This window comes from Ailuropoda melanoleuca, chromosome 7, assembly GCF_002007445.2.
Source record: "Ailuropoda melanoleuca isolate Jingjing chromosome 7, ASM200744v2, whole genome shotgun sequence".
NCBI classification, from domain to species: Eukaryota; Metazoa; Chordata; class Mammalia; order Carnivora; family Ursidae; genus Ailuropoda; species Ailuropoda melanoleuca.
The window spans coordinates 130513192-130540215 of record NC_048224.1 but is presented as its reverse complement, the minus strand read 5'-3'; the positions used below and the strand labels follow the sequence as shown (position 1 = coordinate 130540215).

Sequence of the window (27024 nt, the reverse complement as noted above, 5' to 3'; positions counted from 1 at the left end):
AGAAGAGAAAAAAAGAGTTACTGAGAAAATAATTGGGGGAAAAGCAAATGTATTTCATGAGAAAAAACTATTTAAGGCAATTGATTCCCTTTAAGCGTAAGTGCTATGGAGTTAGATTAGTAATTTCTCAAAATAAATTTTTAAGTTTATTAAATGGGTTCATAATTCTAAAGGGCACCTAGCTTTAGTCCCAGTTCACTTATACACATGCAATAGTATCTTTTTTTTAAAGATTTTATCTATTTATTTGAGCGAGAGAGAGAGCACGAGCAGGGGGAAGGGCAGAGGGAGAAGCAGACTCACTGCTGAGCTGAGAGCCCAACGTGGGGCTCGATCCCAGGGCCCCAGGATCATGACCTGAACCGAAGGCAGATGCTTAACCGACAAGGAGCCACCAAATTTAACCTGGTTTTGTAACTGTTCTTGTGTCACAAGGAACACTGGACATGTTGCCTCATTCTACAAGTGCTTTGTTGCTCAACTTTCTTTTTGCTTGACTGACATTTGTGGGGATGTAACGAAAATGATTTCATTTATGAAAACTATTGGACTAATTGGGACCAACGTACCCACTAATCTATTCCACACTGCATGGTTTGAGGTGGGGTTAAGAGTAGGTGAATTAATAAGGCTTCACAAAATGTAATCATTCTAACCTTACTCATGCGGATTGGACAACCTACAAGTCTTATCCCTGCGTTCGGTGCTAAGTGCATTAGTGAGATTTTATGACTTATCCTTATACTGCCAGGCTAACCCCTAGGCCCTACTGAGGATATTTCTTTGCTACTGCTAATACCTTTTCTCAATTGATGACATAAAAAGGGGGGGGGCTTTATTACTATTTTAATGTTGAGCAGGATATTTTTTTTTTAAAGGTCTGAAAATAGCCATTTCAATTACTTCTCATTTTCTAGGATCCTTACACTGGGACTGGGATTTCTCATTATCCCATTTCTTCCTGCAAGTAACTTGTTCTTCCGAGTGGGCTTTGTGGTTGCAGAGAGAGTCCTATACCTCCCCAGTGCTGGGTACTGCATGCTGCTGACTTTCGGATTCGGAGCTCTCAGTAAACACACTAAGAAAAAGGTATTGGCCCAGAGTGGTGCCGTTCATAACCGAGACGATTAGATGGATCTTCCTCATGACACTTACTGTCTCTCTCTGTTCCTAAGAAATTGATTGCTGCTGTCGTGCTGGGAATTTTATTCATCAACATGCTGAGGTGCATGATTCGCAGTGGCGAGTGGCGGAACGAAGAACAGCTTTTCAGAAGTGCCCTGTCTGTGTGTCCTCTCAATGCCAAGGTATGTTGGCCACCATGTTTCTTTGGAAAGACTTCACCAGATATGTATAAGTTCAACAGCTGACTAAGAGGAATGTTTACCTTCACACAGAATCCAGCTTAAGACCAGGACCAAATACGTGGTTTTTTTCTTTGGTTTTATTAATGATCTTGATAAAACTTACTACAATTCCACTTGGCCAAAATAATTCAAGAGAAATCATCACAACCAGACAATGTCAGTGAAACTGCGGGTGACTTAGATCAAGTTTTACTCATCTTCCAGTTGGTCCACTCCATCCCTCTTTGAAATGGCAGCAGGGAGGTAACCCCACACATCCAGACTGCAGCTGGGGGAGGGGCAGAGTCAGTCCATTCAGAGCCCACCCCAGAACATATGCTCAGGCCACAGCATTGAGTCCTTCTCCAATCTGTAACTTGAAGGTGATACCACCTCTGAAGGGGCAGCACTTTGGTTCAGGACGTTTAAATATGCTGTCTGGTGTATCGTAGTACACATTTTTATCACCTGTAGTGTCTCTGCTTGTGATTCCTTTCATCAGATTAGGTAAAAATAAATGTGTAGGCTTTAAAATTGGCAATGTTTTCGTTGAAGCCATCTGGTGGGAATTTGTTTCACTTGTGTTCTTGATGAATCCAATCTTTTCATTTAACCAGCTATACCCTTTTGGGCAAAACTTAAAACTGTTTTGAACTTCCAGTGCCCTTATCTATAGAGGGGAGATAATGTCTGTCTCTTGGGTTAATTGTGAGGCCTTAAAGAAAGATGGCGTCCGAAGAGCCCTAACGTGGTAGTTAGAACATAGGTGCTCAAAAAATGTTAGCTTTCTGGGGCTCAGTTTTGGTTGTCTTGTTAAATGACATGAAGAGAATGCTACTTGCTCAAAATGGGAGGCCAAGGGGTTCGGTTAGAAGAATTTTCTATTGGTATAGATTATTACTAAATAATGACATATTCTCTCTTAGGTCATCAGAATAGGAGTTCTTAGGATGCTTCAATGTGATCCTCTAGGGGGAGAAAAAGAGCTCTCTGGAGTTTTCTCTCATTTCCATATTCTATATTTAAGAGAAAGCTGTGATTTCAGGCAAAATTATATGAATAAATCTAATGAATAGTTAGCATCTTACTGTGATCCTGAAGTAAAGAATCATATAAAAGGTGCTAACTCCTTGTTTGTCTTTTTTTGGATTGAAAAAAAAAAGATCTTGTTCATGTTTTATAGTTAAGAGACTTAGATAAAAGAGTGAATTACTTCAGGCTTTGATCCTTAATTTGATTTGCTGACCTATCCATTTATTTTATGCTACTAAAAATAAATTGCCTGTGATTTAATTTCATAAATGTTAATAGATCTGCTTTATTTTTGCTTTTCTGTTTGAATAGCAGTAATTATCCCTTCTATTTTTATAGTTCTTTTCCACAAGGAACTCCGATTTCTTTGTAGAGGCTCTATAATTAATCTCCATTATCCTCCCTCTGAGGTTTTGAGAGAGAGAGGGTTTTCTTTTATTTTTCCAAATGGGAGAAACTGAGGCATAGAAGGATGGAACTGATGTTATCTAGATGAGTAATTTAGGTGGTAGTTAGAGACCTGGTATGATGTCCTGCCCTGGTTACACCAGTAAGGGGGGGGGGGACATATGTGATGTTTGAGGCCATACGTCTGCCCTGATAAGTGATTTCTTGTGTTACAGGATAGAAAACACAAGGAGTGCACATGTGGACACACACACAATCATACGTCTGCATGTGTAGTTTTCTTTTTTAAATTTAAGATATACATGGGATGGTGGGTGGCTCAGTTGGTTAAGCATCCAACTCTTGGTTTCAACTCAGGGTCATGATCTTGTGGTTGTGGGATGGAGCCCCGAGTCAGGCTCTGCACTCAGTGGGGAGTCTCCTTCAGATTCTCTCTCCCTCTCCCTCCCTCCCTCTCTCCCTCTCTCTCCTCTCTCTCAAATAAATAATAAAATCTTTTTAAAAAAATTTAAGTCATACATACAAGACCTCATCTTCAAAATAGACCCAGTGGTGATAGTCCTTTCTAAGGATCTTTTCCAGTGTTACCATTCAGTATGAGCAAGATAGAGTCTTGGGGTTTCTTGTGTTTTTGTTTATTTGTTTTCCTTTCCAATATAAATTGCAGTATAATCAAATTATCTTTACTTCGCTTTTTTTTTTCTTTTTGGAAAAATGCTAGGCTCATTTCAGGGAAGAGACCTCATTTAGGAAGACACTGGTTTCATTGAGCTCTGTTGCAGGAAATACATTTTCTGTATTGGTTCCCACTTTATATTCATTGAATAATAAATAAGTACTGGACACCTGGCTCTAGGTTAGGCCCAGATCTACTACTGAGACTCATCCTGTTTAGAAGATTGCAGTACCAGTGCCTGGTCCACAGCTGGACTACCCACAGTGCCTTGCAGAAGGTAGGCGCTCAATAGTAGTGATGGAGTTGAGCCGCCCGGAAATTAAATTTCTTTAGCCTACAATGGATGAGATACCAAGTCTTTAATTCTGTGTGCAGTCACTTTGCATTTTTAAGGCTTAAAAGTATGTGCCACTTTGCACAACTCTGAGATACGATTCTGAATTCTTTTATCAAGGAAAAACATCATATACCCCAATGAGGTATTTCCTGAAGGATGAGCCAGAATGCTTTATAAGATTGTGTGTGTGTGTGTTTAAAACATTTTAACATCAAATGGGAACAGAAAATTTGAAACAAACTGGCTTTCGCCCTGGTGTTCACCACCTTCCGTGGTTGATTTGCGTGCCGTGGGGCTACAGTGGTAGCCTTTCGTCTGTGGTTTCTGTGCCGGTTTGATGGCTCAGCATATGAATCACAGAGGCAAGAGGGAAAGTTCAAGAATAAACAGGGTTTTTCTGTCTTTTCCAGTGTATGGAAACAAAAATCATTCATTCTTTAAACATTGTTATAAGGGAACTGTTTATGAGGGTTTGGGGGTTGGTTGTTTACAATGGGTTCTCGAGACAGCTGTTTTCCACTCAGATACTTCCCCCCCTATAACCCATAGGATGAGGCTGGCCTCTGGGTGAGCCTGTTTTTATCAGTTCTCAATTACGGACAGCTTGCCTTCTAGGGCTGCATCAGATTTTTTTTTTTTTTAAAGATTTTATTTATTTATTCGGCAGAGATAGAGACAGCCAGCGAGAGAGGGAACACAAGCAGGGGGAGTGGGAGAGGAAGAAGCAGGCTCACAGCAGAAGAGCCTGATGTGGGGCCCGATCCCAGAACGCCAGGATCACGCCCTGGGCGCTTAACCGCTGTGCCACCCAGGCGCCCCTGCATCAGATTTTTAACGAGTTCCGTGGAAATACGCACAGCCTGAATTTCCGAGTGCTCTGTCTTTCACCCCTGGTCTGGTCGCCGGCTTCTGGGTGTCTAACAGAACACGGTGTATACTGCAGAGGGCAGCTGAACTCTTGGTCTGAGCTTTTTATTGAGAAAACAGAATTTGCCCATAACAAAGGAAAGCAGCAGGAGCTCAGGGGCGGAAGAAGTGGGCGTCGTGTGGAAGTCTGAGTAGAAGCTGAGTTTGTATTCTGGGGACCACAAGCACATCGCTCACTGGTTGGATTCTCCAGATTTCTCCAGTTCTTTTGTGCGTGGGACGGGAGGTGAGGTAGCACACCCAGGCTGGGGCTGGAGGAGGCATGAAATGAAACCGTTTAGAGCACACTTTTCAAAGCATGTGCTATAGCCATAGCGTTAGCTATAACTTGAAGATGCTAATACCTACGAACAGACAATAATATGGTTCAGCTTAAATCATACTGTGTGCTACACAGTACTATACATTTCTATCACCTGTGATTTCCCTGTTTGTGATTCCTTTTGTCGGATTAGATAAAAATAAATGTATAGACTTTAGAATTGGCAGTTAAAAAACAAATCTCTGGTACCTACGTGCTTAAAAGAATGTCGCACTGTTCCATACCCTTCCGGAAATACTAGTATTTTTGAAGACAAGCTGTAACTGTAGGTTACGATTGATAAGGCAGGAGGTGGTTATATTTTCAGAAGGGTTTCTGAAGTTTTTGGTGTAATGCTCTTGAAATGTGCTTACACCATTACTGTAGTCGTGATATATTAACTGGGGGCTTAAAAGAGAGGCATTTATTTTGTCACTGTTCTGGAGGCTGGAAGTCCAAGATCAAGGTGCTGGCAGGGTTGGTTTCTCCTGAGGCCTACAGACAGCAGCCTCCTGACGGTGTCCTCATGTGGTCTGTCCTCTGTGCACATGCAACCTTGGTGTCTCTCTCTGTGTCCAAAGTCCTCTTCTTACAAGAACACTGGTCAGATTGGATTAGGGCCCACCCCGATGGCCTCAGGTTAACTTAATTTCCTCTTCAAAGGTCCTATCTCCAAATATAGTCACATTCTCGGGTGCTGGGTGTCAGGACATCAGCAGATGAATTTTGGGGGTGGTGGGTACAATGCAGCCATTAACATGCAATAAGGAACATTATTTACTTTAAGAAAAATAACAGATGGCATGCATGAGTGGGTCTAGAAATCCCCTCAAGCATCTGGCCCCGTCCTCACCCAGCACCCTCGGAGATGGCTGTGATATAGTGAGAAAAACACAGGTCTCAGAAGAAAAATAACAGATGGCATGCATGAGTGGGTCTAGAAATCCCCTCAAGCATCTGGCCCCGTCCTCACCCAAGCACCCTCGGAGATGGCTGTGATATAGTGAGAAAAACACAGGTCTCAGAGCCTGACTTCAAAAAGCAGCCACAGCTCCTGGGGTGAGATGCTTAACAATGCTGCAGCAGTCCCCCAACTCGGAAGGGCAGGTGAGAGAAGCCACGTGGCAGGTCTGCCATGCAGAGAAGTCACATACGTATATGGTACCAGCCGCACGCCGGGCTAATGGCAACCCTCAGCACGTGCCAGCTACCAGGATTACTGTTCACAGGAGCTGCGCCGAACACACCTAATGTGAATACGTTTCTGTGGCATCATCTTGTCTGAGATTGCGGTTGGCCTATGCATTGTAAGTCTCCAAAAGGAGTGTCCACAAATACTTCTGATAATAGTCCTTATGAGTCTGCAGTTCTGCTGTCCCAGGGTCATTTTGAGTCCCGGCCCCTTTCCTTCTTTTTCTTGAGCCCATGTCCAGTTGAGAAAATGCCATAGGTCTACCTCCCTCTTGCCCTTGAGTGAAGCTGACCTGAGAATTTCCGGTCGCTTTGCAACTACGAGTCCAGTTTTTTCTAGTCAACTTTACCACCCTTTTCAAACATTAAAAATTCTCTCCTTATTCTCTCTTCCTCTTCTTGACATGGAGGTAAAATTCTCAAAGTTAACCATTTTCGTTCTTAAAATATTAAACATATAATTACCATATGGAATTACCAGCAATTCCACTTCTGGGTAGATACCCGAAAGAATTGAAAGCAGGGTCTCAAAGAGACGTATGAACACACTTGTTCATAGCCGCATTGTTCACAGCAGCCAAAAAGTAGAAGCAAACCAAGTGTCTGTCCATCGACAGATAAATGGATGAACAAAATGTAGTATATGCCTACGGTGGAATATTACACAGCCTTGAAAAGAAAGGGGATTCTGGCCCCTGCTACAATGTGGGTGAACCTTGAGGACATTACGCTAAGTGAAACAAGCCAGTCACAAAAAGACAAATACTGTATGCTTACTCTTCTGTAAGTTGTCTAGCGTCGTCAGATTCATAGAAACAAAGTAGAATGATGGCCAGGTGCTGGAGAGGGGGGAAAGGGAGAGTTACTGTGTAATAGGTAATGACTTTCACATACACACAATGAGGAGAGATCTGGAGGTTGGTTGCACAACAGTGTGAATGCACTCAACGCTCCTGAACTATACACTTAAAAATGGTTAGTCACCCAAAACTCATGAAACATTGTATGCCAACTATACTCAAATAAAAACAATGTTTCTAAGGGTTAAGATGGGAACTTTTAAGTTGTGTTTATTTTACCACAACTAAAACAATGTGTTTTTCAGAATAAAATGATCATTATTAAATACCTTTTTAAATTAACTCTTTTAAAGAGAACAAGTCAGTGACATGTATGGTGTTCATGATATGGCCGGACCCACACTTCTCTCTAGTTCTGGAACATTTCATCACCTTTTTCTCTGTAGCTACATTATCCCCTGGTGGTTTCTCCAGCTTGTAGTTTGATTGGAGAGGTTGAAACAAGAAGGTCTTTTGGGATCTTTTCCTCCCCCGGCTGGCTTGCTGTTCATGATCCCAGGACCCATAGCTGTACTGTCTTGGCCTCCTGCCACGTTGGTATCCCCAGCCTGCTCCTCCCCTGAGCTCAGGTGGCCACCTTGGTCTTTCTACTTGGGTTCTCCAAGGATTTCAAAATCAGCCTGATTCCTATTCCCCCAAGCATGCCCAGCCAACCTGTCGTATCTCCCTGCAAAGCCACCACATCCATTCAGTTCTGGAAGTTAGACACCTCGAGTTCATTCTTAACGTGCTTCCCCACTCTTATAAATCCATCAGCAATTCTGTGCTCTTTGCTTCCGCAGTGTTCTTCAAATTCCTCTGCTCATTCGACCACCACCCTCGTTCAATCTACTGTCCTCCCTTCCCTGGGCCCGCAGCCTCAGGCTGTCCCCGGACCCCTGACATCCGCTTCTTCCCCACTCACATTTCCCACAGTGTGACTAACTCATTATAACTCTGATTATGATTTTCTGCCACCCTCCTATGCCTGGCTTTTGTTATGGGTTAAATTGTGCCCCCAAAAATGACATGTTCAAATCCTCACCCCTGATACCTATGAATGGGGGCCTTGCAGATGTCATCAAGATGTAAGTTGAGTTCACAGTGGTGCAGGGTGAGCCCTTAATCCAATAGGACTGGTATCCTTATAAAGAGGGACACAGACACACAGGGAGAAGGCCACGTGAAGACAAGCAGAGATGGGAGCCACACAGCTACAGGGATCGCCGGCGACTGTCAGAAGACAGGAGAGAAGCTTTCTCCCTCAGAACCTCTGGTAGAAACCAACCTTGCTGCCCCTTAATCTTTGCCTCCAGAACTACGAGGGAATGCACTTCTGTTGTCTTGGCCGGCCCAGCCCCACCCCCGGCTTGTGGTATTTCGTTATGGAACTTCACACACTTACAGACCTTGTGCTGGTCTTTACTGCTTCTGGGCAAAGACTAAACCAGATCTGTCACCTCTTGGAGTTCCCTGTGCAGCCTGCTCCCCACGCCTTCCAGCCTGGTCACCCTTGGCCTCTGTACTCCAGCGACACTGGGCGTCTTGTAGTTGCTCAACCAAACACCCTGGGCTTCCTCCCAGCCCTGGAGCCTGCCCACTGCCTGCTGTGCCTGGCACGCTTACTCTAGCCCCTTTACCTAGTGACCCCCCATAGATCTCCGCTGGAGGGAGGGCCCTTCCTCAGGACAGCCCTCCCCCTGCCCAGACCAGGCGCCACCTGGGGACACACCTTCCTCCACTTCCCCGGGTGCCTTCTAGTGACACACTTTCCAGTGGGGTCTTTTGACTCACAGCCAGGGCTCCAGGAGCCAGGGTCCAACAGGTTTGCTGGCCACTGTTGTCTATAACGGCCAGCGGTGCCTGGGCTGAAGGAATGAGGGAGGGAGAATTTCATCAGCATGAACTAGAATGTTTGCATGCTACCGAAGAAAGGTGTCCTACAAGAAAGGGCTGTAGTTGTTAAAATGCAGACTCCTCGGTTCTCCCTCCCATGGCCACGTGTGGTTGGATTTTGCCTCTCGGCCCTAATAGGGGATGATGGGCATATGGGAGGAGGGGGGCTGCGGGTTTAGCAATAACCTCGCTTTGTAGTCTTCGAGTTTTCTTCAGTTCAGTATCCTCCTGTCGTACCTGAGTGATATGTGCTTGTTGCACGCTGTCCTTCCCATCTTTTCTTACAGGATGGGGGAGAAAAGCATGACCCTGGCCTGCCCTCTGTAGGGTTTTAGCCAAAGTTCTGGTGGTGTGGTGTTTTTGTTTTGTTTCATTGTTTACCTTTCGCTTTTGTTTTCGGTGAGAAGCTGTGATAGGTGTCTCTGCTCGGCACAAAGAAGCCTATCAGCTGACGGCCAAGTTCATATCTGTATTTTCAGGTTCACTACAATGTGGGCAAGAACCTGGCCGACAAAGGCAATCAGACAGCCGCCATCAGATACTACCGGGAAGCCGTGAGGTACTGCAAGCTTCTTGTCTCGTTGATACCCATGTCTTGTTTTAACTGTCGGGGATTTAAAAAAGACCCCAACTCTAAGATACCCTTGCCAGTTCCTGACGGTTTAGTGAAGACCACTGAGCGTTAACAGCCAGCTCTGTTTCTCTCTCCGCTTCCAGACTAAATCCCAAGTACGTTCATGCCATGAATAATCTTGGAAACATCCTAAAAGAGAGGAATGAGCTGCAGGAAGCCGAAGAGCTGCTCTCGTTGGCTGTGCAAATACAGTAAGCATGGGTCTCTGTAATTATGCCAGAGGCAGCGAGGGGGGCTCCGGCATTCTGGGGTCTGAGCCTTTCTTTTCCTTGTGTCTCTTTTGGAAAAAATGCGCTTCCAGGCCAGACTTCGCTGCCGCCTGGATGAATTTAGGCATAGTTCAGAACAGCCTGAAACGGTTCGAAGCCGCCGAGCGGAGTTACCGGACAGCAATCAAACACAGAAGGAAGTACCCAGATTGTTACTACAACCTCGGGCGGCTGGTAAGTGTCAGGTGTTCCGGGGCTGCAGAAGAAAAGCTTGGTTTTTCCCTTTTTATAATAAAATGGTAGCAGCACCACTCACGCTAGTACCCTGCACCTTGTAAAGCTTCCGCCTATGCTCATCACTTTGAAGGTAGCTGTTCGATTTCCTTGTCTGTAACTTTTTAAGCTCTAAGTCAAGAGCAGTTCAGCCTTAATTAGCTAAGTGTAAGTTATCTCCACGGCCACAAGTTAAACCAAGGAAGAAATTAGAATTTTTTAAGTCCCCTGTACCCTGTAAAACAGTACTCCGAGGGTTGCTTCCTGATAAACATCAGTTTCTCTGTTTCAAAAAACACGAATAAAAGCTGAGATTAAAAAAACAAACCCATAATATGGCTGCTGAGCTTCCATCATCTTCCTCCAAGGACAGCTCCCCTGGGTCCCTGGCTGTTCGCACTAACTGTTTTTCCTGTAACAGAAAGCTTGAGGGGATTCATTTGAAACTGCTTTGAGATTGTCCAATGGAAATAGGAAAGAGTGTGTTCCATAGTGACTTTCTTTTCTTAGTTACTAACTAAAGATCTGATTGCTCTTGATTTTCTTTTCTTATACTTTATTTCTTTATTCAAATAAATATTGCAACAGTGGCTAATACAATAAGTTCAGTAATCTTAAAATCTGAAAACATGTATTGGTAAATGATGGTGACATGGATTCTGTCACTGTTTCTGAAAAACCTCCATGAGGATACACAGCCCAATCCTTTAAGCTCTGGATTTTCTTAATGAAGAAAAGAACCATGAACACAGTGATGTGAGGTGATGGAATTGGTATAACTAACCTTATTGTGGTGATATACACACACGTGTCACATCATCACATTGTTCACTTTAAACTTATGTAGGTTCTCTGCCAATTATATCTCTGTAAGGCTGGGGGAAAGCAAACTTACCCACAAACAGCAGAATTCCTTAAACAAGAATGATTGTATTCTCCCTTCAGTTAAGCCTTTCATTTGGTTTCAAAAAACTAACTGCTTATGTTCCTAATATATTCAGTTTGATTAAATGAAATTGTTAAGGGAAAAAGGTTTTGCTCAATTTTAGTCAAACTGGAATACACATATAGTGATATGACTTTTAAAAGAAGTTTAAGATACAATTTTCCAGATTTCATCCAGCCTAGCCTCACAGGATGACATCAAAGTTGTTTTAAAGAGATGCCTGTTTATCCTCACTTTAAGGGTCCGGAAACTTCTTGGTATTAGGGAGTCCTTGTGTTATCAGAACCAGTGGTTCCCATAACTGGTTGAATATCCAAGTCCTCCCACATCATCTCAGATTTATGGAATCATAGGCCCTATAGATGATCTGTATTTATAAAGCAAACCAACAGAATTCCAATACCCTGGTGTTGGCCCTGCGTTTGGGAAGCAGATCTACCTGAGCATTGAGAAGACAGACTGACCAGCTCAGAGCAGGAGACTGTGGGGTGGGGGGCAACCTAGAAAACATGAGTTGCTTTAAGGATTGTTGAAAATCCAGGCTTCAGTTCTTAGCATGATGGGAATGTGTTTGGTCTAAACTGCTTTGTTTCTGGATTAGGTAGCGATGATTGTGTATGTCGTGGAGGCAGAATTTTATGAATGGAGGAAAGTGACAGGAATGTGTGGCTAATGGTGGTGAAGTTTTACTTCTCCACTCTGCATACATCCCTTTAAATGAGCAGATACTGCATATGTTATAAATTTTAAAGTGAAGTGGCTTGTGTGTTTATTATTCAAAGAATAGAAAACGTGTTTCAGTTATGATGTATCCTGGGAAGATACCATCTCTACCATCTCTATATGCATACTCTACTGTGGAAAAGAGGAATTGTTTCTCCCTGGGCTTGGAGGAAGGTGACAGTAATGTGACTGAATCCATGTAACAGCAAGATGTTTAAACCAGGAAAATTGATAGCAGGCAATTCCTGTTGTCTCACATAAATTTCTCCAGAGCCACTTGGCCTTTCCTACATTTCTGTTTCCTTTTACATTTTAAAATTCTGTGCTTTACAGTTTAGTTACATACACGGATGTGTTGAAACAGCTTTCTCTGTGAAACCTGAAGATTCAAGGAAAGCTGAAACTATTCTAGTAAGAAGCTGTTGAAGGCAGATAAGAAAAACTTTCCTCCACCCTCTTAGGTTCTGTCTTTGGGTCCCTGCAAATTAGACTGACTACAGACAGATTAACAAGTAAAAAAACAGAGTTTATCCAGAGAAGCATTGTGCATACACATGGGAAAGACTTAGTGATGAACAACTCAAAGGGGTGATTAGAACTTGGGGTTATATAGCATCTTAACAAAGAACAATAAATTTATAGAGAAGTGACAAGAGAAAGAAAAAGGTTTTAGGCTTCTAAGGGTGGCAAACTGTCAGAAGGTAAATATGAGTGGAAACTAACAAAGTTTTGTGTGGGTCCTTCTTCTTGGCTATAAAATGTCCCTAGGAGAGGGGATTTATGGCAGTCCTTATGTCTCTGTTTCTGCTTTTAGTCAGATAAGGGAAGCTCCAGGAAGGCTTCTTTTTGCATCTGTTGAATCTCAAATGTCTTTAGTGCAATAATCCTTACATCCAAGTGGTATATTCGGGATGGAAGATTTTGATCCTCTGTAACGTTCTCTCTGGGGAGGAGGGTGGGAAGACAGTAAAACCTCACCATAATGATACAAGTAGAGACCAAAAACTTCAGTCACAAACAAGGCAGAGTGGATCCTTGCAAAGTCAATGAAGAGAGATGGGGGATGGGGAGCTATTGGGTATTATCTGAACACTTGCTAGGATGACTGTTTCTATTTACTGTGTCCAGTACACTAGGACTTGCACGACATTATATTTGATATCCATATGAATTCTTCCATTTTTTCCTTCTGTTCTGGAGGTAGCTTTTTAGGTTACTGTTTGCAAAGTGAGGGTATCTGCCTGCAATCTTCTAGGTTACATTTAAGGCTCTAATATTTGGCAGGCTTTTTCCTTCCCCTAGTAACTGCTTGTCACTGCAATTCCTTGGGGTTTGGAAAATAGAGAATTTATGCTAAATAAGCCCTCTGTAAGAGTTAGGTCTAAAAAAAAGAAAACAGACTATGAAAGTCAGGATTTTATCCATGTGCTCCAGTCTTTGGAACTCATTCCCACTTCCGCATAGAGGATCATCTGTAGTATTAAGTATATTGAACCTTGTAGCACTCTCTGTGTGTATTGTTTACTAATTATGCTACCGTGAAATGATCTTCCTGTGTTCCCTTCTGTCAACTGTTCTTGCTTATTTAAAGATTTTGCTCTTCATTCTTGTTTAATTATCCAGCTTTTGCCTGCTTGACAGCTTAAAAGCGTTAAGAGCTTAATCTTTAACAGCTCCACCAGCACATTTATATATTGGTGAATAAGACGAACTTAATAACTTAAATTTTTCTTTTTAAAAATCCTTCTTAGTCACTCTTTAGTAATGAGAGCCAGAAATGTGCTTTTATTTCTGCGCCCATATAAGAAGTGAATATAATGCAGTTTCCTTGTGAAACAGAAAATTGGGAAAAGCTGGATTATTTGTGACATGTTACTTTTAGAAAATTTCAATAATAGTGACTGGAGATACTAACTAGAAACGATTCATTATGCAAGGACTGATCATATCAGTCAGGAGCCATTCAGGAAAACAGAAACTATGCTAATTATTGTATTGTATTTAGTTTATTAATTTTTTTTAGTAATCTCTACATCCAGCATGGGGCTTGAATTTACAAGATCAGGGGTCACAACCCCATCTGACTGAGCCATCCAGGCACCCCTATGCTAAGTATTTTAAATAGAGAAGAGTTAATGTAGGGAATTGGTTAGACAATTGATGGAAGGCTGGATGAGCAGAAATGGAAAGATGACGTTAACTCTGGGAGTATAAGAAACCCCTGCAGGGTTGGGGGAACAAACAGGAGGAAATGGCACCGCCAGAATATAAGGGCTTAGGAGCCACTGTAATCTCAAGAGCTGAAATCATGTTTCCAGCCTGGCACTGTGGAGGGGGAGACATGGGCCCTTCAGATGCATAGCCAAGGAAAAGGAGGGACAGTGTGAGGGTGGGGGAAGGGCTCCTCTTCCAATGATCTAATGTCACCCATGACTCCTACTGGCAGAAACCCAGCAAGGAGCCAAGTGGCAAAAACCATTTTGCAGGGTATAGAAGGATGGGCGTAGGGTTCATAGGTAAACAATGTGTGCATTACCTGTCCCCTTTCTGGTTGGGTAGTTCTGGCCAAATCACCATTTTTCTCTGCTTTCCTTAGTGTTTGTTCACTTCATGCAGATGCTATGAGAAGGGGGAAGTTGAGACAAGATAAAAGTACAGCAAATTTTACTTAATTCAGTCTGTTGTTATTCTTCAGTAAAGAAGACGAAGAAGAAATAATAAAATAATATGAGGAATTTTGTTGTTGTTGTGTAAATGAAGTTATGTTGGTTTGCCTGTGTATTAATAAGAATGTCACCACACATTTTGTCCAACTGACTCAAATGCATGTCACTCTCTAGAGAGAATTGACCAAGAAATCAGTGGGAATTCAGATATAAGCAATTAAATGTTGGTGTAATTAACACCCTAATTATTTTACTTTTTGAACCTTTCACATCATTTCCTTACTTATGGGGTGAAATATTGTGACTCGAGTTTCTGCGTCTCGTGGGACATATGACATCATCATCAAGTGGATATTTGTAGGGTTTCCATAATTGAACCTTTGTTTTCCTTACCTATATGCCACCTGTTTGCTATGTGGGTCATAAAGTCAAAATGTTTCTGTTGCCTAATAAAAAGATGCCCTTGCCAGTGAGGAAGGAAATTGCCTTAAACTTGGATAAATTGTTCTCATTTGTAGTTTTTGCAGAGGTAAAGGAACTAAGTTCATTCAAATGAGATGGGCATTTGAACTGAGTTAAAGAGGGCAAGAGGTTCACCTGCTAAAAAAAATTCATCATTTTCTCCCTCGGAATGCTCTTATTAACCATGTTTAATACATTGAGAGTGTTAAACAACAGGCCCTCTCAAAAGAAAGCAACAGATAATTAATTCTCTCCTTCCTAAAGGAGGCAAACAGGCTTCAGATTGCCAAGGCAGGTGTCCCTGGTTGGCTCAGTCCATAGAGCATGAGACTCTCGATCTCGGGGTTGTGAGTTCAAGCCCCATGTTGGGTGTGGAGATTACTTAAAAATAAGATCTTTAAAAAAAAAAATCGCCAAGGGTTTTCACATTGCCATTTAAGACTTTTCCAAGGAGTTTACTAAGTATGCCTGACACACTCATCGTTTTGTATGAAGCTTAGATGTAGGCAGGCAGAGCCTACTAGAGCATTCTTCACAAGGTGAATTTGACATAGGTAGCTGTTACTCCCATTAAATATTTTATTTACCCCTTTAATACCTTAACGAAGATAAACTATGTGAAGTCTTTCTAGAAAAAGAGTAATTAGGTTTTTAATTTATGTCTCCCCAGGAGTCTCAAATATTATTTGACACCTGGAATCACTACCTTATGAATTACAGTCAAGAGATTGTAGGCTCAGGAACTAGACTACCTGGTGCTCATTCCTGCTTTACCGTTTCTAGACGTGGAACTCTGAGCAACGTGGAACTTTGAGAAATGAACTTAATTTCTCTGCGCCTCAGTTGTTTCATCTGTACAGTGGGGATGGTTATCTACTTCATTGAGGTATTTGAGGATCAAATGAGTGACTATGAAAACTTAGAAGCTCAGTAAGCCCAAGTTAGGCGTTGTTTCATTTGGGGTTTGGTTTTGGGTATGTCTTAGAGGAAGCAACGACCTGGGAATATTGATTTTTCAGGGCTGTGCTTTACTTTCAGTATGCAGATCTGAATCGCCACGTGGATGCCCTGAATGCGTGGAGAAACGCGACTGTGCTGAAGCCAGAACACAGTTTGGCTTGGAACAACATGATTATCCTCCTCGATAACACAGGTACAGAAAGGGCCTTGCATAAATCAGGACGCTGCGCCACAGGGCCGTGTCACTGGATAATTAGGAAACTGATGATATGTGCTTTTTTTTTCTCTAGTGTGTATGAATTAAAGAAAATTAATATGGGCTAGTATTTTACATGACAAAAATTATTCTTCTAGAAAATAAAGTTTCCTTTGACATATTGAAATACGTATGTGTGGGAAAATGACACTTGGCTTAGAATTAGTGCTGAGCCATGGGGGAAGATGGGTGCTAACATCCCATTTCTTCTGGAGCCCGTGATCTAGCACTGTCCATCACAGGGTGCTGGAGGTACGCAGAAGTGAACAATAATGGCTTTAGGGGTTAATAAATGCAGGGTCCTGCTCTAAAGTTCATGGACTGTTCTTAAAGGAGATGCCCTTAAACCTACGCTCAGAGCCATGGATTCTTATTTTAGATATAATGCTAACAGACTCGATGATGTGATTTCTCAGCCAGGATCTTAGCTCTATCAACTGGGAGTTACTCCACTCCCCTACTTTTGAAAATCCAAGCATCCTGTAAGAAATGATAGTTTTAATTTGGCAGAATTTCAAGCCAGTGAGCCATCTAAGCAGTGTGGAGAAGAGATACACATTTGCTTCTAATGAGGGTATAAAATTGTACTTCGATATGATAAATACTCAGTTATTACAGTGTTACTATGGATACTCTTATTCTAAGGACTTGGTTCCTCCGATTTAGGTGTAACTGGTATCTGGGGACAAATGGAAACTAAGTTTTATATGCTTTTATAGAATTTAATCAAAGACTGTTTATATATTATGTCAGAATTGTGCTGGACGCAGTGTTTTGCAACGGATCGTATCGTGTGTTGTTTGTATGTATATGTGTGTGTTGTGTATGGTGGTGTCGTGTGTTTTGTGTGTGTGTTGTATGTGCACATGTCTGTTATGTATATATCGTGTATGTGTGTGTCATGCATTCCTCATTGATTTTCTTTAGTTATTCATAACCATCGTGTACAATGCGCATAAGCACTGTTACAGAGACAGAATAAAACAGCAGTGCAATGTTAACAGGTTTTTTTAAGTGTTTCTATGTTTTCCTTGCAGGTAATTTAGCCCAAGCCGAAGCAGTTGGAAGAGAGGCACTGGAATTAATACCTAATGATCACTCTCTGATGTTCTCGTTGGCAAATGTGCTGGGCAAGTCCCAGAAATACAAGGTGCGTAAACTGCAGGCGGCGATTTTTTGCGATCGATGCCAGCATCTGACAGAAGCCATAAATGTTACTTCTGCCCCGTTACATTCAGAATTAGGCCAAAACAGCGAGGGCCGCGCACCGGTGCGGCTTGGTCAGTTTGCTTCCTGGAGAAGTCGCCCGAAAGATGGATTTGCAGGGTCAGACTTCATGTCCTTTCTCCAGAGTTCATTACCATTGCTCCGACATGGGGAGGGGAGGAGAAGCCCGAAGAAGAGGCAGTGACAGCTCATCGCACAGATGCCCCCCACCCCTGCCCCAATGCGAAGCTGCCTGGTGCTGTTCCCGGCCGTCAGGCTGGAGTTCTGGTTTATTCGTTGGTGCCGTCTTCTGCACTAAAGGATTCACAGCCCACGGGGAATACAGGACTAGTTCTGGGCTGCCTCCAGGTTTTTCCTCATCTAGAGTTACTTTGTAGGTCATCCGCAAGGCCCTGGAAGTGGCTGACCAATGGAACCACAAGATACTAGACCCAGGCTCTCTCTAACCCTGCTCCCAGGACTGGCCAGGAGTGGACTGTGAATCAGAAGGGTCACGATGCCCCGTGTCCCTAAGGGGACTCAGTGTTCCTAACGCCTGTGATCTCAAACTCTAAGTTTGTGTATCAGAACCAGGGAGGGAGTGTGTTCCATGCCGTTGCCCAGATTTCTCCCGACAAGAGCTGCTGTCTCAGTCGGCGGGGTAAAGTCAGGCACGTTGCATCCTGGGTTTCCAACACAGATGTTACAGAAAACATACTTCCAGAAGCAGTACCTTAATCCTTCGTGACAGAAGGATTTTCTTTTGGAATCCAGAGCTATGTCTGATTTTGAGCACACGAGACCTAAAGGAGGTGATTAATTCATGTTTGTTCCACGTTACTTCCCTCTCTTCTGCTTGTCAGATATCATTATCAGCATAGTCTTCCACAACAACAGTAAGATATTTCACACGTGTCTCTCATTTTTAAATATCAGGGAGTTTAGTAGCTTCAGTGTACATTTTAACATTTCTAGATTTTGCTCCAAAGATGCTTTTTGAGGGGGTTAATTTTTGTCTGTTATGGGTTTACCTGTGTAGAGCTGGGGGAAGAAGGTAAGGTTTGTGGTTTTCCTGTCTATTGACCTCTCCAGCCTTCTCCGTCAGCCTGGGGCGGCTCTGGAGTGTCCAGCAGCCACCAGGCACAGCCGGTCACTTCAAGCTACAGCTTATGTAACCACTGTATTGATTTTTCTATCGTCCCACAGTCTATAAACTAGAATTCTATTATGAGGACAGAATCCACAGTTCATTTGGCTTCCAGTTCACATTGTTCTTTTTTTCCCAGAGAAAGTAGAAAATACTCCGTAGAATGGAGAAATGGGTTTCCTATTTTTTTCTATACACTTTGCATCCTAATTGTCTAGGCCAGGGTGCTGATCCTAAGATAAAGAAAGAGAAGAGGTTTTAAAGTCAATTTGGATTTCCTGGCCTTCCTATTTCTTAGATTTTAGGCTAAATGGTAATGTTTGACAGTCTATCAGAAAGCATAGCTACTTAGAGCATAGCTACAATCCATTGATTTTTTTTTTCATTTGATTTTTTTTCCAACATAACCTAATACGGCAGAAGAACCTTACACTACCTTGAAGGAGTTTCAGCTACTCTAACTTGGAATGTAGACAGTGACTCTGAGTTCTGGAAGGGATGTTTGCTGACATCTTGTATGTTATCCTGATGTCTTCTTTCAGTCCTTTTTTGGATGACATTTCCAAAATACAAATTTTTCTCTGCCAGCTCTCTCTAAAAGGTTATGGTTTCAGAGATGTTTGCCCAAATGCCCAGCCTGCTTCTCAGGAGTACTAAGGCCATCCCAGGACAAAGAAACTGGTCTTCCTACAATTTATAAAATGTGTGATCCTAGATGTGAGAAGCCCCCTTGGAAAATGCACAGAAGGTGTTGCTGGATCCTTCCAGCTGGGGATCCAAACCCATCCCCAAACCAACAACTTTGGTTGTTTAGCTTAGTGTTTGATACTCACTAACGCATGTGTGGCCCTTCAGGACCACAAATGTAGCTACTCTGGCAGGTGTCAGCATAGGAATCTTTATTTCCTGGTATTATGGTCGAATGGGACCATCCAGGCAGCCATGGTCCCATAATGATAGGGTAAGAAGACACTTGGCCGTGCCCCATAGCAACCTGATTGGAGGTGAGCACGATTTGGAGGAAATGCAAGTCTATACAAGAATCAGTTCACACCCATCAGGGGCATTTGGTCACGGTCATATACAGTACTGTGACCGCTTAGATGACAGATGGCCGTCCCTCCCTCATTCTCTCTGCTTATTTTTTCCAGCTGAATGGGCTACTTATGGATTGCTGAGAGGGTTGTGAGCTCTTGGGGGAGATTAAATTGGCCCCAGCTCCTACCTTGAGAATCCTGGAAATGAGTTCATTGATGCTGACTGAAAAAGATGCGTTTGTGGGTGTCCTCCACCGCCCAGCCCTTTCCTGGCCATTTGACTTTGGCTTATCCTCCACAGCACCCTGAACAGAGCTACTTCTTTCAAGTGGCGAAATCCCATCCCCTTCAGGGAGGAAGGCGGCAGAGCTTATTAGCATACCATGCTCTCTCAGCAGCCACCATGGCTCTCCACCCCCCATCTTCCCCTCACTGCTGCCCTGTCACCTTTGCCCCCTTGCACACTTCCCTGACTGCCTTTCAGAACCTCTTAACAGGGTGTGGCCCTGCTGGCCTGCTGGCCTTCCCAGATGTTGCTGAGAGAAGGACAGTGGTACAAAACGAGGACATTAAAAGTTTGAAAACCGTAAGCAGCGAAACCGTGTGTGGCTTTTGCATCATGCTATACCTTATTTTTTATATCATTCTCCAGGAATCTGAAGCTTTATTCCTCAAAGCAATTAAAGCTCATCCAAATGCTGCAAGTTACCATGGCAATTTGGGTAAGGAAATTTTTTCAATTTGAATCCTATTGAAATTCCGCAGAAGTTGAAAGAAATGGGTGCATTTCTGTAAAATCGATGTTGGGAGAATGTTTTTTTCAAGTCTAGCCTGTATTGGCCTTTATAATCTGGTTCTAAGATGTGGGGTTTTTTTTAAGGAATTAACACATTAAAAAGGTAGCTATATAATAGTCATATTTACAAATCATAATTGTATGACCAGACCAACCCCAATAATCCCCCACTCAGTTTATCCCCTTCTTATGATCAGCTTTGATTTTCCTCCTTTGTATGAAAGATCCTAGAATGTTAAACTGAGAAGTACTTTGGAAGTCTCTGGTCTAATATACGTCCTTTCCCTTCTTCCCTAGTGGACCTTCCATTATAGCCTGGTCTCCTCCGTGTTCTTATGTTCTCTCGTGTCTTGGCTAAATGTGCATCTGCAATGATTTATCCCTTAGAATTCCTTTCTTCCATTTTTACATCTCAATAATTAAGATTTTTGGAGCATAACAATGTCGATGTTTAGAATGCTCCCTGTGTGAATATGTTTGTACCAAATCTGTTCCCTGTAGATTCTGTAGCTTCTCATGATGAAAGTCACAAAAGCAGGAACAGTTGTTCTTCTGCCCGTGTAAAAAGTTACTTTTACTTAAAAAATCACAATAGTAATCAGATGCTTTACCATTCTAATAATTAGATTTTAGATACCATTTTCTGGTCAGATCTTCATCTTAGAGCCCATATTTCCAGCTAGCAACAAACAAGCTGCTATTTTGCCAAAAGATGTAGGGGCATCTTTATTCAGACACTGGACTTCTGCAGGGCTCTGAGCTGTGATAAAGCCCAGCACTGTGCAGCCTGACTTGCTGGAAATTTCCCAGCAACCTTAGTGTACTCCTGCTTTTACTTCTTTATGTAATAATGGTGCTGTAGGGAGATAGGTGTGTCTAGTGATATGCAGAACCCCAGGAGTAGCTGGAGGTGGTTAAACGGACAATCGCCAGGGAGTGTGGTTATAATAAATAAAGTTTGCGGTACAAACAATATTATTTTAAAGAATGATTTTTGAAAACTGTTTGCAGAGGTGCTGCAATTTTTTTTTTTTTTTTTTTTGGTACGAGTGTTTGGGACTAACTACTTCAAGGTATTCAGAAGCATTTCCAATGAAATCTGTCTCTTGCTGTTTCAGCTGTGCTTTATCATCGTTGGGGACATCTCGACTTGGCCAAAAAACACTATGAAATCTCTCTGCAGCTTGACCCCACTGCATCAGGAACTAAGGAGAATTATGGTCTGTTAAGAAGAAAGCTGGAGCAAATGCAAAAGAAAGACGTCTGATCCTTTTTTCCTGCATTTTTTGTTTGTGTGCATGAGGCCTATGATTAACATGATGTGGTTATGTTTGACCATTTAAAAGTCTTTAGTTGTTTATTTTATTCTGGGTTTTTTTTTTCTATGAAAAAAGACATGCAAAAAGATTACAGCACCAGCAATATACTCTTGAATGCTTGATGTGGTTTTTGCATTGAAATTGTATTTTTTCAGACGACTCAAGTGTAAATTCTAAAATTCCAAGACTGAAATCTTTTTTAATTAAAAAAAAAAAAAAGAAAAAAAAATTATCTGGAGCGACCTACAGTAGAATGAAAGCTGCATTTGGGGTGTGAGCTATGTTGTATAGAGACGAGCACTCTTATATGTCAGTCATGAACAAGAAATGACAAACTGACTCCTACAATTTATATAAATAGCAAATGCGTCTGTATATTAGAATTTTTATTTAATGACAAGAAAGAGTAACTGAAGATTTTGGTTTTTTAATCTTTTCTTTTTAACAGTGTGCTATGAACTTCACTTGTAAGGAAATATATTTATTTGTATTTTTATGTTTTGAACAGGGCAAAAAACAGAATGAAGAATGAAAATTTTAACATTTAGTATATTTATGTGCTTTTTTCCCCATTGGAAGACACTCACTCCTGCAATAATTTTTGGATTCTCCCAATTTCAGCTTCATAGCATAGGAAATTATGTAGTATTCATATTCTATATAAGCTCTTACTATTAACAGAAAATTCAAGCCATGCTTTAGGCAAAAGCAGGCAGCCTGATGTCTTTGTTTTTGTTATATGCAGTATGAAGGGGGCTACATATCTATGTAAGTTGCTTTTTTATGTTTTTAGCTGTAAAGCAGTTTTCCATCTGGCTTAATGAAACTATAGTCATTACTATATCCAGAAAATGCAAGAGGTAAATTTTCTCTTAAATGGAGCCACATTTAGGGTGTTTGTGGTTTTTTTAAGAATTGAAATTTTTTCTGTCTTACTTGATCAGAACGATCCTGTTTACTTTGTTTTATTCTGCATATGCTGTTGACCTAATGATTTATGCAATCTCTCTAATTTCTTATGCAGTAAAATCATTACACAAACTGGTATAAAAATGTCACATTGCCCTCGTAATAGATGATTTTCAAGTTAGTGAACTTTGTCTTCCTTTCCCTTTAAAATGAAATCAAAGTGACCAATTCGTCCTTCTGGTACGTGGCTTCTCTTTTATGTCAGGGACTATGTAATAGGATTGCACTCTGGAGTTATCCAGGGTTAGAGAGTGGGATGAACAGATCCACAATGAGATGTATTTAATTCTCTACGCTCACATTTTGGGGGGCAGATCTGCATAGAACTGCCGTTTAGAAATTGTAACTTGTGATGGTTTGAGGTACATCAGGAAAGAAAGTGCTGGTGTTTGACATAGATCAGAAAAGAAAGTGCTGTGTTTCAAACATTTCTTTAAATGTCCCAAAATAGCAGTAACGATTTATAGATCTCTCAGGGGCAGGAGCTGCCTTCTTATTATTTATGTTCTTTCAGTACTCAGCTCGGCAGATCATAGATGCACTATAGCCTTGTTGACCTTTTTTGTTTTCAAAGCAAATTTCTTTCTTCAAAACAGTGCTTGCCTTTTGAGAGTAAAGAAAAATATTTCTTCTGAAAGGTCCTTCAGGATTTTTTTTTTCTACCGATGCTAAAAGTTGCGTGTCAAATCAAGACACGTGTCAAATCAAGACACGGACATCGGACATCCTGCAGAAGGAATCCCCTCAGCTTTCCCCGCTTCATCTCTGGGGATTTCCATCGTGGTGTCTGCTTTCCAGAGAAAACAGTCATTAATTTAATTGATACTTGGGCAGTCTTATGTCTCGGCAGAGCTGAGCGCTCTTTCTTCTTTCTCCATCTTTTGGTGGCAGTCATCTTCTACTTGGGTTCCCAGCCCAACACGCCACCGGCCACAGGAACGGGATGCTGTCTCCAGGGTTCCCCCTTACTTTATTTTAATGTTTTTGTTGCTGATCACAGTAGGGGGTAGGGTGGGGGGTTGTCCAGACAGACATGGGGGAAGTTTCCAGTTTGGGGAATCTTAGCGTCCTGACCCTCTTCCTGGACCTCCCTGATGGTGAAATCACAAAATCCTGCGAAGCAGTTTGTGGTCGTTCTGTTTGCTGCATTTCTTCCCTGTTTATATGCATCTCACAAGTAGTTCTCTTAAAAGTTTCATCCTTAGACTTAGCCTGCTGCCTTGATGGGGCTCCTTGGGATTCTGATTCTCTCCTGTTTCTTAAGCATGGTCTTTACATTGATTTCAAATTACTGACTTAAAATATGCAGAATAAAAGCCTCAGCCCCACAGCAAAGCATTGGACATCCATGTCCGTATTCACATCTATCAGCTTAGACTTTGGGGTGAGAAAACCTAGATTTGGGTCTGGGTTCTCCCACTGTGATGTCATAGGCAAGCCATTTAGCACTGCTTAAGCCTCAGTTCCTCACCTGTAAAATGGAGATAATAAGGCCCCCCACGTGGTCCTGAAGTACTTGACCCAGTAGACCCTCAATAAATGATAGTTTGGATTTTTGGAGGAGCGTATAGATTTTGTAGCAAACAGATTTGACCTTAACGCACTCATTCCCTCATTCAACACATCTAAGTGCCTGCTGTGTGCCAGAAACTCCTAGACGCTGGGAATACAGTGGTGAGTGAAGTGGACGTGGCCCCTCGCCCTCAGGTAGGGGAAAGTACTGTGAGAGACAATTATTATCGCATAGTCAGATAACTAAGAAGAGGGAGACTGGATCTTGCCTGAAGGGGTTCTCTGAGAAGGTGGCTTCTAACTGAGAGTTGATAGGCAAAGAGGAATAAGTTTGCTCTCATCCAGGGGAGATTTTGGCCCCAGGGGACAGTTGGCGATGCCTGGAGATGTTTTTGGTTGTCACAACTGATGGTGGGTGGGAGATGCTACAATCACACATTGCACAATGTGCACGATAGCCCCCACCAATGAAAGTGCTCTGGCCCCGAGTGTCAGTAGTGCCACGGTTGAGAACACCTGGACTGCGTACATAAGGAACCCCACCTGCAAAGTCCCTTTGGTGAAAAAGCTCAAGTACTTGGTCAACAAAGTCCAAGGAGGAGGGGGAGGGGCCCGCACTGGAGCAGGTAAAGGTAACCAGAGCTGGAGTTGCCAGGGTTGGCAGACCAAGCAGTCCTTAACCATGGAAGGCAGCAAAGCAGGGGCCAACACAATCAGATTTCTATTTAAGATCACTTGGGGCTGTCGGTGGGGGAGGAATTGGAGCCAAGAGACCACTCCATGTGTCCCGGGGAAGGATGAGGGGGCTTGCTGTAACCAAGTGGCGGTGAAGTTGAAGACATGCGAACTAATCTAAGAAATGTTGAGGAGTCACTTGGTGATGGATGGGAGGGGGATGGGTGAGAGAATGCTAGTGTTCCCGTATGGTTAAACATAGACTTAGAAGCCAAGAGTCAGGACCCAAACCTGATTGGAGTTTAGCTCTAGAAAAGAGGACGTAAAGTCCCTGTATGTTACAAATTCCACATAGAGACAGGTGTAGACACGTCTGTACATGGGTATGGTTGGCCCAACCCCAGTTTGGGAATGAGAATCTTCACAGAGGCTCTGCCAAATACGATGTCCAGCAGATGTTCGGGTCACTGGAGCCCCCTTCATTCTACATGGCATTGCTCCCAATTTTGTGATTTGTATTTTGGGGCCCATCATCCATTTCTCCCCCCCCCCGAGCAAGTAGCACTAAACTCACAGCTCTCCACTTTTCTTTGTCCCCGTCTGGGGAGTTTCTACCCCTAGATTTCCACACACGTGTCTGTCTTTTCGACCAGTGTGTCTCCTCCCTCAGGGGCCTCTCTCTTTTAAACAGGGTTTAGCTTATGTTAACTAGAATTTAAATAAAAACTTAGGGGAAAAAAAACAAGCTGGGGTTAGCTTTCAGAGCCAGTCTGTCTTAGCCCACATTCTATTACATTTGGGATTGCTGTCACCTGAGATTGTTTTTACTCTCACATTACTTTTTTTTTCCACATGACTACTTTTTATTTGGAGGCTGTTGTCGATTCACATGCAGTTGTAAGAAATAATAGAGAGCTCCGGCTACTCTACACCGTTTCCTCTGATGGTAAGAGCTTGGGTGACTGTAGTACAATATCACAGCCAGGAAATCGACATTGATACATCTACCAACCTTATTCAGATTTCATCAGTTTTATATGCACTCATTTGCATGTTTACCTCTATGAAATGTTACCATGTGTGAGGGTTTGTGTGGTCACCACAGTCAAGATCTAGAACAATCCCACCACAAGGATCTCTTTGCTATTCTTATGTTACTTTTCTCAAAATATTTTTTAAGATTTTTTTAAAGATTTTTTAATTTATTTTAGAGAGTGGGGAGGGACAGAGGGAGTGGGAGAGAGTAAATCCCAAGCAGACTCCCTGCCGAGCCGGAAGTCCGACATGGGACTCGATCTCATGACCCTGAGGTCATGACGGGAGCTGAAATCAAGAGTCAGACACTCAACTGACGGAGCCACCCAGGTGCCCCCACCACAAAATATTTTCTTGAGCACCATCTGTGCCACCTGCTGGGGATACCATGGAAAGTGCAAACAGAAGGGATTCCCGCCCCTGTGGTCCCTGTTGCCTCAGCCTTAAGCACTGTTAAGAGCCCCCTTTCCAGGGGACTTCTCTCAGGGAGTCCCCAGGCCCCCTCGGTCAGTCATTCGTGTCTTCTACATTTGTAGCTGTCCAAGTCACACGTTGCCAGGCTATCTCTTTCCTTCTGTGTTCAAAATCCTCCATCAGTTGCTGAATCTGTTTTTCCTGGAGGCAATGAAACTTAGAATCAAGTTGAATTTTCTATTTCACAGGAACAGATGTTGGTTCAGTCACCTCTGCCTTCTCCTTTGGGCCTCATAGTGAAAGCTTCACTGGGCATCCGGGGGAAGAGGACACTGAGGCATAAACCCCATCGAGGGTCAGCCATATTGTACATGGATAAGGGGATGCACTTACCATATTGGCCCAAGTACAAGGATCCCCAGAGTTGAGTAACCCTGGTTTTCAGTAAAGTGAGGCACTTAATATTACTTGAAGTATTCATTAATAAATACCAAACATGATTATTGAATATTATAGCTTCATTTTAAAATCCCAGAGTCTTTTTTTTTTTTAAGATTTTATTTATGTATTTGTCAGAGAGCGAGCACACAAGCAGGGGGAGCAGCAGGCAGAGGGAGAAGCAGGCTTCCTACCGAGCAAGGAGCCTGATGCAGGACTTGATTCCACGACCTCGGGATCATGACCTTAGCCGAAGGCTGATGCCTAACCCACTGAGCCACCCAGGTGCCCCCAAATCCCACACAGTCCTAAATATTCTCCCTCACCTCTAAAATTCTACCAAGAAAACATTAATTTAGGCTATGGCCTCTTTTAATATAATGCTCCCCATAAA

General features: G+C 42.6%; 1 protein-coding gene across 2 annotated transcripts in view; it reads left to right on the top strand.

Moving 5' to 3' along the window:
- Positions 1 to 21633, top strand: part of TMTC4 (transmembrane O-mannosyltransferase targeting cadherins 4) — a 55104-nt gene extending 33471 nt beyond the window's left edge. For both annotated transcript variants that reach the window (XM_019794777.2, XM_011219242.3), the window contains 9 exons: positions 918 to 1089; positions 1176 to 1307; positions 9433 to 9512; positions 9671 to 9778; positions 9889 to 10030; positions 15905 to 16019; positions 17120 to 17232; positions 20125 to 20194; positions 21387 to 21633. In XM_019794777.2, coding sequence (XP_019650336.2) covers positions 918 to 1089; positions 1176 to 1307; positions 9433 to 9512; positions 9671 to 9778; positions 9889 to 10030; positions 15905 to 16019; positions 17120 to 17232; positions 20125 to 20194; positions 21387 to 21535 — 1081 coding nt within the window. In that variant the 3' untranslated portion in view covers positions 21536 to 21633. The remainder of the gene's footprint in view (positions 1 to 917; positions 1090 to 1175; positions 1308 to 9432; positions 9513 to 9670; positions 9779 to 9888; positions 10031 to 15904; positions 16020 to 17119; positions 17233 to 20124; positions 20195 to 21386) is intronic.
- The last annotated feature ends 5391 nt before the right edge of the window (positions 21634 to 27024 follow it).